Source organism: Thermobia domestica, chromosome 8 (genome assembly GCF_964235325.1).
Source record: "Thermobia domestica chromosome 8, izTheDome1.hap1.1, whole genome shotgun sequence".
Lineage (NCBI taxonomy): Eukaryota > Metazoa > Arthropoda > Insecta > Zygentoma > Lepismatidae > Thermobia > Thermobia domestica.
Genome location: NC_137461.1, coordinates 23,198,669 through 23,217,222, shown reverse-complemented (window position 1 = coordinate 23,217,222; position 18,554 = coordinate 23,198,669). Strand labels below are relative to the sequence as shown.

Sequence of the window (18,554 nt, the reverse complement as noted above, 5' to 3'; positions counted from 1 at the left end):
ATTTTCAAATTTTCTGTTCAATATATAATGTAAAAAAGCAACTATATCGTCCCCATTACGGGTTCCTCTCTATTATGCATGTGCAAGCAAGTACATACCGTGTGTGTAGGTAAAGAAATTTTGCAAAACGAGGTAATTTATTTTATAATCCGGGCAAAGCATAAAGTGAGAAATGCGTTCTGAGAAACACAAATCTGTACTTTAAATTCTCTGACTTTTTATTTATTTATTTATGAAATCACTTGTATTCAGGTTTTGCAGGTCAATGGAAACATTGATAAATAATATTTTCTTATATATGAGTGGCTATGAAGTCTTCAATTAACGACGTATGGACGTTATAATATCCTTACCTAGGTGACTGCTAGCTCAACTCTACTGAGCTTCCATGGACGGCTGAACAGCACTTTTATGGTAGCTACAATGATATTATTTAGGATTTCTCACTGGCCATAAAAGAAACAGCAGATTCAAACAATATTGCAAGTATTCCACTCGCATGATCTCAGCGTTAAAGTTTTACAATGTGTTTATACTGGTATACAACAGGCATCCAATATCGGGCTCTAAACAATCTGTAAATTCTACTCATTGTCACTGGCTCACTGGGAACATGAGGATTTTGAGTACATGACAATTAAAATCAGATGAGAAGGGATCTATTCACGAGTTTTTTGTAATTTAGTTTAGCTGAAAGAAAAGCTCAAATCACAACAGAACAAAATTTTCCATAAAAATTTTGCGTATGGTTCTTCCCAATCTCTCACATAATAGATTAGCTATTTGTTCTCAGTTGTGTAAAGTTACTTATTCTTACGGTTTCTCAGCACAGCTGAGCTACTTTCCAAGTACAACATGGAATAATTGTTTTTAAATTGAATATTAAGTCTAAAAAATAGATTTTAAAAATGATAATATAAGTTAACATATTTAAAATACTTTTTTTTCCAAAAACACTATTATACAAAATTAATCCCAATAAGGTCATTCCCTTGAATATTACTCTTAAGTATGATATTCTTTTATTATATAACAGGAAACCTCGGCAAGGACGAACATTTTACGAGTGCGATAAATCAATAAAAGATTACATCATAAGGAATGTTCTTAACCAAAGCAGAAAGGGCAATTATGAAATACATGGCAGGCGGCGTGAGGTACAAAACATAAGCAACGTAAAGGGATGAAACAGGAAATGATCATGGCTAAACGATGAAACAAATACTCGTTGGAGACGACTTGTACACACTAAATAAAAATTAGTTACCATTAGCAGTGACAGAAAAAAAGCATACCATGCTTTCTCTTTCTAAACCTTACCTCAATTCCTTCAGTCTTGATCCCTTCTTTGGTATCCATCATACTACTTGTATCACTACTGACTGACATCCGTCGTATATCCGACGATTTTTGTCTCGCACGGAAGTGACGGGGCTATAAAGCAACACAAGCTATTAAAATGTATATGTATAGAACACAAGCTACAATATATATACTCGTTAAGAAACTTAATATTAGTACTTAAAACTATTTATCCTTTGTCTTGAATCTGACTTATTGATACTGTAAGAATTCACAGCAGTTCTAAGCAGAGAAAAATATTAAAATGGCCTCCACTATGTTTCCCATCATTTTTGCGTATTGTTTGGAGGTAACTCAATAACAAAAGAAATGAAAAAAATGAAATGAAATCTTTCAGTTTTACGTCCCACGGTTATGCCGGTTAGGCTAAAGGAGACTGTGATGATGAGTAATGAATGAAATGGTGGAATGAAGAAAGTGGGAGGAAACGGGAGAACCCCGAGAAAACCCACGCGCACGGTGTTTGTCCACCACAAAGTCCACTTGGCGGGGTCTGGGATCGAACCCGGGACCTCAAGCACCAGAGGTGAACGCTCTACCACTGAGCCACCGCGGCCCCCTCAATAACAAAAGACAAACCAAACAATGGGGTAACAGGAAATCCGACGCAAAGAACACATATTATTCAAAATAAAATTACACTAATGTTGTAATGTAACTGTTATAGTTATAACTGTTGCTTTCTGCGGAACTCTACAAAAGAAGCATAGGTTAAGAAGTTTTTGATGTTACAAATGGTAAACACCTAAATAAAGATGGCTCCTATCTTCAAATAATTAATTTGATATTAATTAATTGAGGTTCAAAACAAAATTCAATGAAGGATGAAAACTGACAAGCAAAACAGAAAAATATTGAGAATATACGAGGGTATTTCCTAAAGTTTCCGCTGACACTGAAATATTGTGTTACTAGTAATAAGCCGTTCATGATATATACTGATATCTATGCTGAATATGAAATGAAACATTTCAGCGTTTAACGTTCTACGATAAAGTCCTTTTAACTAAAAGAGACGGATTATTAATGAAAATGAATGATTTTGAAATTAAAACTTCTGTGCTCACCTACGAATGTTTCAGCAATATTTATATATATTTTTAATGTAAACGGTTTACATAGAATGGAATAATACATATTGGAAACTAACCTTATACTCAACGTTCTTCCCTTCTTTACAACACTTCGCACATTCCCAGCTGTTAGGAAGATCCTCATTTACTACACCCTCTACGTCGGGACACTACAAAATACATAGTTACATGTAATACTGAGATAATAAAGATGAGTAATTATAACAACATTAGTAATCTTATATAAGTGATGATAACTTTATATTCTATTATTTTCTAATCTTATTCCAAAACCATATTAAGACTTCTCTTCCATGCATAATTAAAATGATAAATATGCAGAAGTGTATTTTTCAATCACTGGAATTTCCATTCATTCTCGCAATAACCGTACTAAAACATCTCTACAATACAATAGCGTTGAATTGAATTAATGATTACTGTCGACAACGATCGATTATTGTGCATTCCAAACGCCTTATTTTTTAAACATAACTGTTTACATATTGTGATTCAGTATTGACCTGTACCCAAAGCCACCTACTGACGGAAGGAGGTCCTCCAGCGAAATGAGACTCTGCTAGCATCTTCAATGTTGGCAGCGAAGAGTCTTAAGGCAAGATTACACCTTCCTACGGTACCAGGAGGGATCCGATATCCGAAAATATGAATCCGATGATATAACTGCAAACTTACAGAATCCAATCTACAATCTAGGAATTCCCTGAAACTACGTATAAGCTACAATTCCAGCTCTGCCCAACTCAAATTAAGGTTGCTCTTGTAACCCATCCATTTAATAGTAGGACAAACCTCTCCTCAACTGGCAAGATATCTCTTCACACTCGGCTCACCTTACTTTATGAGAAAGACAGTGGCCAGCGTAGGATTTACTTGTGCCCCCAATGTATTGAAACTCAAAAGAGTTTTGCCTCACTACATCCCAAGAGAAACGGGACTGTGTAATGCTAACACTACATTGAAGGAAATAAGATGCTGACAGTTGAACATTCCCAGGCTGATATCTCATTGCTTCATCCTTTCATATGCTACTGTATCCTTTTTTATATATATATATATATATGCCAATTGTTAATCGGAAGCTTTTACTATTGAAATAATGGTTTCAACCTACTCCTAATATGTTTTGAAAAGGTTAATAAAAGCGTGAGATATACTTTATTTTAAAATTGTATCATTAAAATGCTATATTTTGGATTGCCATTTTTTTCTTTCTTTCTTCACACTTGGTCTCTCCTTACACAGATCTGAATTGATAAGTAACTCACCAAAGATCAACCTAACGTCAGGGATCTTTAATTCTGAAAGAAACAATAAGTACGGTATACGATTTGCGAACACTGGTGTTTAGATAGAATGTGTACTAGTCTCTATTTCTAGCCCATACTTTTCAAGCTAGAGCATTTCTGATTTTTCGAGTTCTTAGGAGCTGAGAGCTCTAAAGGAAACATTTTATAATCCATATTTATTAGAAATTTTAATCTCCATACTTTATACTCTTCCGTTGACAGTGACACTCTTTCGCATCCTGTATTATGTAAATTTACGGGAAATTACATAACAAAATGCACAATATAAATTTTCGCAGACACATTGGGGTACAGTAACCAATACACCAAACTTATGCAGTTGAATAAAGTAAAATCATTACTTAAAGTAAAACTCTTACAATTAATGCATACAAATGTAACAAAAACAAATACAAAATTATACCAAGATTTACCCAAACTTCAACAAACTACGAGGAGACTGATAACAAACAACTGAAGAAAGATTTTTCATCAATGCAACAAACCGAAATAACTTTAAAAGTATCACAGTTTTAGTGCTACTTCATTATCAGTTGGTTAAGTCTTGAATCATTCCACGACAAAATGCGAGGCGTGTCCGGAAAGAAGTAAGTACCGTTATATATATATATATATATATATATATATATATATATATATATATATGTAAGTTTGTTCAAGCCAAATTAATTTTTCATGAAAGAGCACACCTTAAACTATGTTTCGACAGTTTCCACCAATGGTCAAATCTTCCTCGACGAAATATTCCGGCAATTATGTAACCAAGGGTGAAACCATCAATGCAGAACGATACTATGAAACTGAGAAACTTTCGGCGTGGAGCAATCCAAAACAAAAGGAGAGCAATGCTCAGTAAAAGAGAGTTGTGTTGCTCCATAATAATCCTCATCATACTGCTGGTGCCACCGACAGTTCGGTTGGGAGCAGTATGACCACCCGCCGTACAGCCCCGACTTGGCGCCGTCTACCACTTGTTCCTTCACCTGAAGCGCGAGCTCGGAGGTAAGCGCTTTGAACATTGGTCGAAACTATGTTGCAAAATAGTTTGTGTGCTCTTTTATGTAAAAATAAATTTGCCTTGAGCAAACCTTTTTTTTTTTTTTTTTCCAAAACGGTACTTACATTCTGGACACGCCTCGTATAAGTTCAATGAGAATTTAACGTTATCACATCTTGTTCAGAAAGTGGCTCTTGCGTGTATATATATACAGGGTGGTAGGTAACTCCACCGACCAATTTTGGGACGCGATTCCTTATATGAAATGAAAGGAAAACGTTCTAATAAACACGGGCCGAAAAATGCCTCCTTTCAAGTTATGATCCATTGAAAATTCGAAAAATCATTTCTCAAAACTCCCTAACTTAGAAACTATAGGTCCTATCCCAAGCGGTTTAAGGAATTACAAAGGAACTAGCATGTTCTCTATCTAAATATCCATGTTTTACCATCTTCCGTTATCGGTGAAAGGAACTGTGAAAAGGAAGTTGAAGTATAGGGATACTCCTTTAAGTACTAATGATGCGTTTGTTTCGCTGGTACCGGTGAATTCTGAAACATGAATATTTAGATAGAGCGTATACCACTTCCTGTGCAATTCCTTAAACCGCTTTGGATAGGCCCTATAGTTTCTAAGCCAGGATGTTTTGGAACGTGATATTTCGAATTTTCGGTAGTTCATAACTCTGAAAGGAGACGTTTTTCGACCCATGTTTATTAGAAGTTTTTTTCTTTCATTTCGTATAAGGAACCACCTCCAAAAGTTTTTCGGTGGAGTTACATACCACCCTGTATATATATATGATAGCACGATAACTTTTAAAAGAGGAAGACTCAAGTGCAAGGAATTTCGATTATCATATTATGAAGTCTTTAATCTCATCGTTGTTTACTGTGCACAGGGAATAGTGAGAGACGAAATTCTAAGAAGTAAAATGAACTATATATGAGTTGTCTAGATCTGTTGAGGAAGGTATATGGGGAACACTGAAACAGTACGGTTAAAAGTATATTAGATATTAAGACGCAGTGAACAATTACAGAATGTTTACCAATTACTCTATACTCTACAATTACTACAACATAAGTATATAACACTACAGAGTCCGCCAGAAAAATGTATACACTCTGTGATCCTGTATCAGGATACTAGCATTGACAATATTTCTGAAATTTGAGTATGTTGTATAGTTTTTCGACCAACAGATGTCAGTATTGTCCGCAAGGTTAGTGAGATAAGAAAATGGCAGGAGCACGCTTGACGTTCGATTGTTAGGCGGGTTGGTAATTCAGTATCAAACTCTCTCTCTCCACTGACGCTGAACTTCGATGGCATTCACAAACCTGATAAAACACTTTAAAACGTACTTAAAACTGCTCGAAAGTCAAGCGTGTTCCTGCCATTTTTTTTATCTCATTAATTGTGCTGACAATACCGACATCTGTTGAGCGGAAAACCATACTACAACATACTTAAATTTCAGAACAATTGTCAATGCTAGTATCCTAATACAGGATGACAAAAAGTGTATACATTTTTCTGGCGGACTCTGTATTTCACTGTACTTCTCAGATTACAACAGACACAAAATAAGTACAACTTTAAATATGATTTTTCTCTGTTATTACTATTGTCTACTACAGCTGAAATCTGCAACCAAACAAGAACTGAATAACCTTATATGCTAGTGCGCTGTGACCATCTTTTTCTGCTACTTTCTATCCAATGTTTACTACAAAAGTAGTTCATTACCTATCTGCACATTGTAAAGTGAGCTTACGTTCCTATTCATCGGACAATTCCTAAGAAAAATGATTAAATGGTACCATTATTGTTCCTACAAAATAATCGATACGAATCCCTTTCCCCTTTTCAACTCTGAATATTTTCAAGTATTGGACAGAACACGTAAGCAAGCAGGCAATGGTGACCGTACCTGTTTCCGTAAACAATCAGGGTGTATTATTTCATAGCACACGCTGCACTCCATCAGTGAACTGGGAACTTCACGGTTTGATTTTTGTATCGGAATCACTGGTTCATGTCCCCAGCCATCCAAGCCACATATTACGCAGGAGGCAGTCACTGGTAACATGGGCTACACAGGGAAATAAGGAACTTCAATTATAGACACACACACGACAGCTTTTTATAAAATATACACTGATCAAGAAAAATCAATATATAAAGAGCGAATCTGTAAGCGGTGCTGATTAATGGCCAATAATTATCTGAAATATAGCATGATTTTTTATAAAATGGCAATTTATTCACTTTTCAATTGATAGACAATTTTAGGAAGTTTCAAAAGCATAATATGCAAGGACAGATTGCACCACTGATCAGCCCCAATATTTTTTTAATACAGTAATTTTTATACGAATGTATAACACTGACTACGACTGCGCGATACCATGCAGGGAAGTAATTCTTAAAGAGTGTCACAATCTCATTCCAAAACATGCAAAATAATTGCTGAATTAATTTCTTACTGTTGAAAGAGAGAATAATAATAAATAAATAAATAAATAAAACTAATTTCGATTTATTGCACGGAACGCTACATTAAGACCAAAGAAAAGTAAGCTCATGCGGTAGAATTCTATTCGTTATTATTCACAAAGTTTTCATGTACTGATTCAAACAAGCACAGAAAGAAGCTGTGTCTACAATATTTTAAACAAGTTAGTCAAGTTACTGTTAAACAGGAACTTAAAATGGCCATAGTCAATTGAAATACATGCTATTAGTGGTCACTGTTGAATTAATCATTAATCATCACAGCTCTCTCTCTTATGGCTGCAAGTTTTGCGTTTTAGCCTTTCACACGAAGATACGAGTTCGATTCTCGGTAGGAGTTGTACAGTGCATACATATACCTATTTTACATATCAACTTTTTGCCCTATTTGCATATGGGATATTTAAATTTTCGTGTTATATTAACATTTAATTTTTAAAATAAAGGATTAGGTGTGGAATCATTAATCAGATTTAAATTTGTTTATATATATTATTATGTTATTTATCGTGAGGTGAAGCATATAATTATGTATATTCAGTGTTCATTTAAATATTAATCGTATGTATCATGTATTTTGAAGAGAATCCAAGCTTCAGTATCTCGTTCTGGAAGAACGTAGAGTTAAAAAAAAAAAAAAAAAGAATAGTTTCAAAGCAGAGTCTTTGTGTGAACGCAAAAGCTAGGTGGTCTGGAAGAGGACAGTAAAGCATAGTATCCATCTAACTTTTCTGTTTATAGACATAACTAGACACATGGAGTATATGTCAAGATATGGATTCTTATATTTCACCAACTAATCTGTAAGAGGTATCTATGTCTGGGCCTTCAGCCATCTTATTAATATTAATTAATTATAGTCATTTTCCCCACTTCTCATATCCCTCCTCAGATACCTCCTCTGCACCCCCACAAAACGTGGCATTCCCGGCGCGTGGGGCCCGTTCACTCCAGGTGAAATTTTATTCCCCTTTGTATCTTTTTTTTGCTAAGAAGCTTGGTGGCGTGTAAAAGTAACTTCATTTTGTTTTTCTTTCTATGGATATTGCTTTAAATGAAGCCACAAGCAACCAAAGGGATTACCCACAATGTTCATGCCGTCAATATAAGCCTTCCGCGGATCAGTTTGATTTTATTTACAGTTTTGACGCGCAGAGACATCAAGAGAATTTAATGTGTTTATTTTGTTGTTTTTTTTTCTTGCATTTATTGTTTTTGTGTGCAATTAAGAAAGTTATATGATTTGTTTACAATTTTGAAGGGGGATCCAATTCAATTATTTAGAGCAGTTAGGACACTTAGAGTTTCGAAATCTTTGTTTGTGTTTTGATGGTATTGACGCGAAGTCAAACTAGAAAAATGGAAGAGTTCGCGGGTGAAAATTTTAACCAGCTAGGAGAGTTTGGTGAAAATTTAGAATCACTTTCCGAAGATCGCGTTGACACTGCCCAGACTTCTCCAGGGCAGGTTGTAGAAGCAGTAGTTGTACACACTGAGAACGATGTTAGGATCACTGAACCGGAGCATGTAAGGGAACCTGTTCCGAGTACCTCCGCGCAAGTCACAGGTAACACGACCGACCCGTGTCTCATGTCACTAATGACAATGTTGAAGGGAATTTCAGAGAAGCTAGAAAGTCAGGAGAAGAAACAAGAAAGAGCTATGCAGGAGATCTCGGGAAAATATGAGAAATCAATGCAGGAAATTACAGGCCAATTAGGCAATCAGGAACGAAGACAAGAGGAGATAGCTAGGAAATTGGAGCAACAGGAACGGAGACAGGAGCAGGCTAGCCAGAAACTATTAGAAAGATTAGAAACCGTAGAGAAGGAAATAACAGTTAGTATAAGGCAAGAGTTAATGCAAAATGTCCAGGAACTCGAGGCTAAGATTACTTCTACTGCGGGCAACCTGGACACGAGAATCACTGCGTCCTGTCAAGAGCTGAAGGACTCGATTCAGGAGACGGATGAACGAGTTCGTCAGTTAGAGATAAATGCGGGAAATAGAATTGAAGAAGTGACAGAAGCTCTTAGTTCAGACCTCGCGAAGGTAGATCGCGAAGTAAACTATTTGAATAGTGAAGTAGAGAAAGTAGGTGAACACGTCACTGAAGTAAACAATCAAGTGCAGGGCGTAAAAGAACATGTTGGAAATTTGACAGGCAGACTAGATGGTGTGGAGAGCTCTGTAGGCCAGCTGCAGTCCAAGCTGAGACGGGCCGAGTTACGCTGGGAAGAACAGTTAGAACTGTTGCGTGATTCTGTCAGGGAGAGAAGTAGTGACGAGAATGTCTCAGCCTCTGTCTCGAATACGAGAGCCGAGTCTCCTGTAGCCGGTCCAAGTAACGCGAGACAGACGTCGGAAATTTCGAGACAGGAGAGCTCGAGTGAACACACTGCCTTCCCAACGAACCCAGGACCACAGCCGTGCCAGATTGCGTCAGCTTTAGGGTTTCTGCATCGCGATTTGCCTCTTCCTTCGTTTGATGGCTCTGAGACCGAAGTCCAAGCGCATAACTTCCTGTTAGAATTAGACAGTTATTTTGAGCTCACTGGCGTACCAGAAGAGCGACGTTTAGCCTTCACCACGAGATGTTTCAAGGGCATCTCGCGTAGATGGTATCAGGTGACGTCAGTGAAGTGCAGAACTTACCAAGAACTAGTTACTCAATTTCGCGAGACCTACCTTAGCGAGGAGAAACTAGCTAACCTTCGTGCTTCAATATTGACATCTCGTTTCGAGACACGAGGAAACAAAAAACCGACTGAGTATTTGCTAGAGCTGCTCCATACGAACAGCATATTGGACCCACCCTTACCACAACAGGTTCTACTTAAAGTCCTTCCACGGCAGCTTCCATTTTCCATTTACCGCTGCATTGTATCCTCGAAGCCACGTACTATTGAGGAGTTACTGGGAATCGTTGGTGAACTCCAGAGTACGTATCAGCCCCCGAGTAGTAACAGCAGGAGGGGAATTAACATGTTGGCAGTTGAAGAAGGGGAGAGAAGGCAGTCACCCCCTCCTCCGAGAAACAATAGGCCGAGTAATCCCTCACGAGTAAACAGAAGGCAACATAGGAATAATGGGCCTTATCAACAGAGGGGTAGCAGAGGCACACCGCGTAATGCTGACAATAATGAGAGAGAAGGAGAAAGTTGGCAACAGCGCGGCAGCGGTATGCAGCGTCGAGACAGCAGGGCGTCTAGGGGAGCTAACGGTGGTCGTAGAGGTCAGAGGCGTGGCCGGAATGTAGGTCGGAACTACAACAACAACACAGGAAATAGAAGTGACTATGCGCAGGAGATCAATGAACTGCATGTAGAAGAGCAAAGGGCTGGTCAGCAGTCGAGATCTCAGCCATCTCGTGGCCATTCGAGATCTAACAGCCCGAACAATGCGAGAAACTGAGATTTCCTCGCACCTCTTCAGAAAAGCGTTAGGGAAGAGTATTGTCTGAATATACCTTCTGAGCTTGCAAATGTAAATTCTGAGGACGTGCGTAATAGAAATATATTATATGACACACATAGCGAAAACTGTGAAACAACAGTTAAGGAAGTTGAAAATAATGTAGAAATTGTAGAGATTGATAATTGTAAGAAGTGTGATGAAATAATTAGTAAAAAACACTTTGCCCATGAAGAAAATACCGACGTTCGCCAAACTGAAATTTGTTTATTGTTAAAAGATGGGAAAAGAATTAGTTTGGATAGAAAGAAATTTGATGAGACGAACGCGATATTTCGTGATCTCCTTGACTCTAGTACTGGGAATTTACCCTCAAATAATGTAATTATTTTGCCGGAAGTAGAAATTGTTTTGTTTGGGGAGAAGATAATGGCATTGTTGGACACTGGAGCGACCATCAGCGCTTTGTCGCAGTCTCTGTGGGAACGCGTGAAGGAGCGCAAGCCCCCACCAGCTTTCATTAAGTCCACCAATATTAGGGTTACTTCAGCTTTTGGTAAATCAGTAGCCTCGATTTTGGGACAAGCGATGTTGGAGATAGAGATCGATGGTAGAGATTATTACACAACTGGAATAATCGTGAAAGGGCTGAACAGAGATCTAATTTTGGGCTCACAATTCTTTTCAGAAAGTAGAGCGATTTTAAATTATGAAGAGAATATGTTGCAGCTTAACCATCCCCACAGAACAGAGGTTTCTTTTCGAGATATTCAAATTGAAGAAGATGAATTGATAATAAGAAAATTAACCTGGGAGTTCGATGACGAGACGGTAGATTTATATAATCCCGGTCTAAGTAGTATGTGCGTGTCGAGTCGAGGACCGCATACTAACGTTCAGCTGGAATTGCTTAATGCAGGAGAATGTCGCCAGATGGAGTCGACAACACTGCGCAAGAGGTTGGATGATGGAAGATTCCCAACCACCGCTGAACTGGCGAATGTAGTATACTCGCCCCAAGAGTGGAAGAAAGTTCGAACCCAGGCTACACCATCAGAGATTCGTGAGCATGTCGAAAAGTATACCGAATTGACTGGGGATGAGAAAAGACAGTTATACGAAGTGCTCTACAAGCATAGAGAGATATTTGACGAAAAGCCCGGATGCATTAAGAACTACGAACACACCATCGAGGTCACAGATGACAGGCCCCTAAAAGCTAGGATGTATCCATATGCACTGAAGCATAAGACCCAGGTGACCAACACCATAAATCGGTGGGTGGCGTGGAATATAGTGAAGAAATTTCCTACTTCATATACTAACCCGTTGGTAGTAGTGCCAAAGAAGGACGGCAAATTACGCATATGTATTGATGGGAGAAAATTGGGAGAGATCACGCGTAGTCAATACGACCAGCCTATACCAGCACTTTGTACGCTTCAAGACCTTTGTGATAGACGTTATATCTCATCGATAGACGCAGTCGAAAGTTTTACGCAAGTACCAGTACATAAAGATAGCCAAAAGTACTTAGGTTTTCTTCATGAAGGCATTACATATGTGTTTGTTAAACTTCCTTTCGGAACGAAGCAAAGTCTAGCTTCATGTGTTCGTGCGATCGATTCGATCCTCGGAGATGAATGTAAGGAGTTCAGCGGCCACTACGTCGATGACGTAATAGTTGCCAGCTTTTCGTACGAGGAACACATGCGCCACCTAGATAAGGTGCTAGGAAATTTACGCGCAGGTGGGGTAACTCTGCGGCTGAAAAAGTGTCAATTCGCTAGACAGAGAATTAGTGTGTTAGGCTATGAACTTTCGCCTGAGGGCATAGAAAAGTCACCTGAGAAAATGGAAAAAGTAATGTCATTCAGAAGACCACGTAACGTACGTGAATTACGTAGTTTCATTGGCTATTGCCAATTTTATAGGATATTTAGCACGCAATACTCAGAAATACTCTTTCCGCTTTTCCAACTACTAAAGAAGGGAGTGAAGTTTCAATGGCTTCCGTGCCATGAGGAAGCATTCAACCGTATCAGGGAAGTATTCCAGCAGAAAGTAGTTTTGAAGAAACCACTCCCCGACAGGCAGCTAATATTGGAATGCGATGCATCCGATGTGAGCTGTTCGTCGCATTTATATCAATTAGATGAAGAAGGAAACATTCGTGTGATTGGTATGACGTCACGAGTCTTCAACTCCGCGGAACGTCATTATGGAATCACTGAGCGTGAGTGCGCAGCGGTGATTGATGGGGTAAACAAATTCAAGCATTATTTGGTGGGTAATTTCTTTAAAATCCGTTCAGATCATCAATCACTTCGTTTCCTGTCGCTGTGCAGACTCACCTCACAGAGGCTTGTAAGATGGGTACTCGCACTCAGCGTACTTTCTTTCGAATTTGAGTACGTCCCATCGAAAGAAAATCTGAGTGATTACATGTCGAGATACCCGCCCAACACTGGGAAGAAATTTGATGAAAACAAGAAGTTAGTAATAAACGAGTCCTTACTGACCATATTAACTCAGATCCCCGGAAAACTTAGGGAACTGGTAGCCATCTTACCGGAAATGCAGTCATCGGACCCAGTGTTTGGGGAAATAAAGAAGAAATTACTAGAACAAGACAAGTCAGGGAAAATAGAAAGCAGCAACCATCAGTATTTGATCTCCAATGGACGGTTGTGCAAGCGTGACCGTGATGGCTTACGTATTTGCATACCGGAAGTGCTTGTGCAGCCATTATTGGAATATTATCACGACGAACGTGGACATCTGTCCGCCAGCAAACTGGTGCCAATGCTATCTGAGTATTTTGTATGGCCAAAGATGCGAAATGCAATCAGGAAGTTTACAGCTTCATGTGGCACATGTCAGAAAGCATCCCCCCCACATGTTTATCAGCCGGGACCACTGAATCCTGTGTTAATTGACAGACACAGCTACATGATCTGTCTCGATTGGCTAGGGCCACTTCCGGTCGGGGTAGGTAATGTCAGCTACGTTCTCGTCTGTGTGGATGCTTTCTCGAAGCTGATTGGTCTGTTTCCTTGCAGAAAAGCCACCACAAATTCTGCAATCAGAAAATTGAAGGAATTCCTTAAACTGTGCCCGTCAGTGGAGGTAGTTCTGACGGATAATGGGACACAGTTCACCAGTGCCAGGTGGAAGAAAGAACTCATGGAGTTAGGCCTAAAACCCATCTATAGTACACCATATTATCCGCAAGGGAATATGGCAGAAGTAGGGGTACGATCGACAGTGAGAATGTTACGTAAACTGTGCCATGACAAGCAGCGTGAATGGCCAAAACATCTAGAGAAAATAGAGAAATGCTTAAACGCTTCTGTACATCTGTCGACTGGCCTAAGTCCATATGAAGTGCATTTCGGACAGTCACCATCAAAAGAAATCGCTAAACTATTTGAAGTTCCGGAGTTAGAGAAACACAAGAGCCTACAATACTATTCAGAGATAGCGGCCCAGAACTTAAAGAAATCTGCACAAGAGAGAAAGAAACACTTTGATAAACGTCACCAAACTGTGCATTTCGAAGTTGACGATTTAGTGTTGGTGCGCTGTTTTCCAAAGTCAGATGCTTTCTCTGGTGTAACCAAGAAACTCTTATTTTTATACTCGGGACCCTATTCTGTCTTATCCAAGACAGATAAGAATGTATACTCGCTGGGAGATCCGGCCACTAAAGAGTATATCATGAAGAGAAACGCCTTCCACCTTAAAAAGTATGTGGAACGTGGAAGTACAGCACAGCAGGGTGCTACAGGCCAGCCTGAGTAGGAAAAAAAAAAAAGAAGGCAGTCAGCTGTTTACCTGAAGGAACTTCCTTCTTCCTCTCGAGCGAGCACCTCAGAAAAGGTGACCGAGAGAAAGATCATTATCTTTGTGTACATATATATCTATATTGTTGTTAGGTAGTGCTGTATTTTTGCTTCTCTTTTCGTGTATTTAGATTTTCAGTGTTTGTTTATATCTAGTGTTTATGTTTTTATGCATTAATATTATGTCGAACTATTCACTCCTTTAAGAATCTGCAACGTTTATATAAATAACTTTGCATCTTCTCTGAAGGGGGATAGTATGTACAGTGCATACATATACCTATTTTACATATCAACTTTTTGCCCTATTTGCATATGGGATATTTAAATTTTCGTGTTATATTAACATTTAATTTTTAAAATAAAGGATTAGGTGTGGAATCATTAATCAGATTTAAATTTGTTTATATATATTATTATGTTATTTATCGTGAGGTGAAGCATATAATTATGTATATTCAGTGTTCATTTAAATATTAATCGTATGTATCATGTATTTTGAAGAGAATCCAAGCTTCAGTATCTCGTTCTGGAAGAACGTAGAGTTAAAAAAAAAAAAAAAGAATAGTTTCAAAGCAGAGTCTTTGTGTGAACGCAAAAGCTAGGTGGTCTGGAAGAGGACAGTAAAGCATAGTATCCATCTAACTTTTCTGTTTATAGACATAACTAGACACATGGAGTATATGTCAAGATATGGATTCTTATATTTAGTCTTTTATACGTGAGGAAGTAACATTTCCGCTCGGTGCCGGAGTGCCCGAAAAATCTATTGTTACTTGAAGGAGCTGGAACCTAGCATGTACATGTCGAAACAGAGAATACAAAGACGTGTGACTTTTGCAAACCACGCCCACAAGTCGCACATATTAGTATGCAGGCGTCTGTATACAAACGGACGTCTCTTGCTGGCGCAGCGAGCACCTAATTTCAAACTATACTTGAGAAGCTATGATTCGGTGCTATTCCTGTTAACAGTCTTCACCCCCTTTGTGTAGAGATGTTCCACACATAATTCTTTATTTATACGTTTAAAGTTCTCTTGATGTATTCGTTATGATTTTTGTTTACTAAATTAGGTCGTAGCTAGTTTTAGCGTTAATTATTGTAAAATAAAAGGCTTATATTGAAAAAGGTAGTAGCTCCCACAGTACGTGAATGAAATAGGATACGTAAGAGCCATACCGCCATGTTCTAACAGACGCTTTCCTGCAGGGGAACAAGATGATGGAAAAGAGAATTTTTCATTTGTAACTTATTAACTATCAGATGACAGCACTTGGTATTTTCAATATATGCATATTTTTACTTATAGAGTCATTTTGTAATGAGTTTCAACAAGTCTTGTGCTGATATACATTATAAACAAGAAAAATCAGTGCTTAAAGAACCCCTCTCACCCCTCTCATACAGGTGGGAACCTTTCGAAGTCACTCACCAGGTGTCTCCCTGGGATGGACACAAGAAAGGGTGAGAGAGGACAGTCATTTTTAAAAGTTTCAAATGTTTATACAGTGCTTTTCCATTCAAATTTAATATAAAAAAATCAATTAACAGGCATCACTAGAAAGCTGCATGTTTGTACTTTCAAGTGATAGCAGCAACTTCGTGATTAAACATTACAGAAAATCACAATGATAATTAAAAGGTGAAAAAGTGTTTTTAAGAAATAAGTAGGTCACAAGGGGTGGCTAAACACGCTTCTCTGATTCCCCTGACGTCTCCTTGCCCCGTCATAAGAAAACTTGGTATATGAGGCGCGAGCCTATATTTTTGTCCTGAAATGGGAAAATATAAAAACAATTGGCAGGGCAGAGACAGGGTAGTTCGAAGTTGGTTTTCAAAACGCGAAGCGACAAGGTAGTTTTCTCTGGACGCATATAGCGGCTGTATAGTGCTTATCGTGGCGGTCCATTTGGACAGTGCGTTTTGTGTTGTGCCAATCTTACAGAGTTGGTTAACTGTTAACTATGAATTGTGTTTACATGTGTTACTTCAAACTCAAAACAATATTAGCAATATTATAAGTTTCATACAGTTTTTTTTTTTCTTTCTGAAACTTTCATACAAAACCAGCTCTGGACGCGAGCACTTGCTAAAAAAAAAAAAAAAAAAAAAAAAAAAAAAAAAAAAAAAAAAAATTAAACTATGTTTCGTCTAGCCAGTAAACTTTTCGCTAGCCAAACAGACTAGTACACACAGAGATATTCGTACTTATCTTCATTATCTTCATATTTAAAGTGCTTTTTATTCTTATTGTTGTAACATGAGTGTGAGCCGCGGTAATTAACTGTGCCATTTCCAACTGCATCAGCGAACTCATAAACACACTAACATGGTGCAACGAGTGTCTGTATCATAACACGACACAAGTGCTGGTCAACAGCCAGGCCTTTTAATACGGACACCTCGAAAACTCCGGCGAGACGGCAACAGAGGCTGCAAGATTCTCGAGACCAGCAGAGATCATCTCATCATGCTGCTGTAGGTCCAGTGAGACGGCGAAGAGTCGACCAGAGGAGAACTCCAAGCAACAGAGCATGCCAATGGGAAGAGGTGTGCTTACCAGGGATGCTGACTTCCAGGAAGGACCAAGGATGAATACGACGACGACGATCCCGAGTGTAACAAAACACTAAGATTATGTGCACGAACAATATCCGGTGAAAACAAAAGGCCTTAAGAGAGTAAAAAAATTTCAGCGCTTTAAAATTGTTTTAATCGTATAAAGAAATTCATTAGTGAGTGATATTTTGTACAGTGTGTTTTCCCGTGTGTTTAAAAAAAAAATTAAATGGTTTCTACCAGGATCTCTTTCGTCTTTCTTGAACTTCTTCATCAGGAGAACGTAAGGTATGTGCAAAAGATTGTTAAATGTATCCTGTTTCTCTTTCAGCTGCTGGGAGTATGCGAAGCCCATAAGGCATGAAAACCAGCAACTTTCATGTTGTGTGGGTAATCTGTTTGGAAATTCACCTGGAGTTAAAACTACATATCTTTGAAATTCAAAGTCTCATGTTCACCAAAATTTAACGTATTATTTTACTTGTCAAATTAGTTTCTTTTATTTATTTTATTTCTCTACCGATTAGTTGGTGTGTAAGAGGTATCTATGTCTGGGCCTTCAGCCATCTTATTAATATTAATTAATTATAGTCATTTTCCCCACTTCTCATATCCCTCCTCAGATACCTCCTCTGCACCCCACAGAGTACAAACAGTTTAGATCCCACATTAAATTCTATCTATTTAGTTTATACCTCGTATGGTAAGTGTAGCGAGTTATATAGGGCGTTACAAATATGTTTCACAATATTTTGGGACCGATCCCTCACATCAAAGTAAGAAAAATAGTTCATATGGACCTGTGCTCAAAAGTGGATAGTTTCGGAGGTATAGGGCGCCGAAAATGTTAACTTTTTTAAGTTCATAGCACCACTACTATGGGACCTATCGTAGTCGGGTCAAGACATCACTAAGAAACTGGTACGTGACCTATCCAAATATCTATGTTGAAGAATGTTCCAGTATTTGCACATCAATTTTTAGAGAGGTAGGTGCAGACTGATCAGAGTACTCCCAAACAGACTCTCTAAAAATGATTGTGCAAGTACCGGAGGTTCTGACAGATTGATATTTGGATAGTTTACATATTAGTTCCTCAGTGATGTCTTGACCCAACTACGATCGGTCCGGTAGTACTGGAACTATGGACCTTTTAAAGTTTCTTTTTTTTCTTTTTTTTTTCTCGTTTTCGGCACCCTATAACTACTGAACTATGTATTTTCAACAACAGGTCCATATGAAGTTTGTTTTTCTTATTCTGATGTGAGGGATCTATCCACAAAATAGTGGGACAATTTTCTGTAACACCTGTATAGAAACCATCTGGCAATTTTTTTTTTTTTTTTTTTTTTTTTTTTTTTTTTTTTTTTTAACCAAATGATATGACTAACTTTCCACTGCCAATGTGGTTATCCCAATGTGTTTATTCTGTAAGGCTAGTCAGATCAT

At 38.2% G+C, this 18,554-nt stretch overlaps 1 protein-coding gene across 3 annotated transcripts in view; it reads right to left on the bottom strand.

Moving 5' to 3' along the window:
* The window catches only part of Kdm2 (Lysine demethylase 2), a 173,645-nt gene that overhangs the window by 6,870 nt on the left and 148,221 nt on the right, over positions 1–18,554 (bottom strand). For 2 of the 3 annotated variants that reach the window (XM_081768252.1, XM_081768251.1), the window contains exons 9-11: positions 6,701–6,862; positions 2,513–2,605; positions 1,321–1,434 (exon numbers count right to left, since the gene is read on the bottom strand). In XM_081768252.1, coding sequence (XP_081624378.1) covers positions 1,321–1,434; positions 2,513–2,605; positions 6,701–6,862 — 369 coding nt within the window. The remainder of the gene's footprint in view (positions 1–1,320; positions 1,435–2,512; positions 2,606–6,700; positions 6,863–18,554) is intronic. The other variant, XM_081768253.1, reaches the window with a different exon arrangement.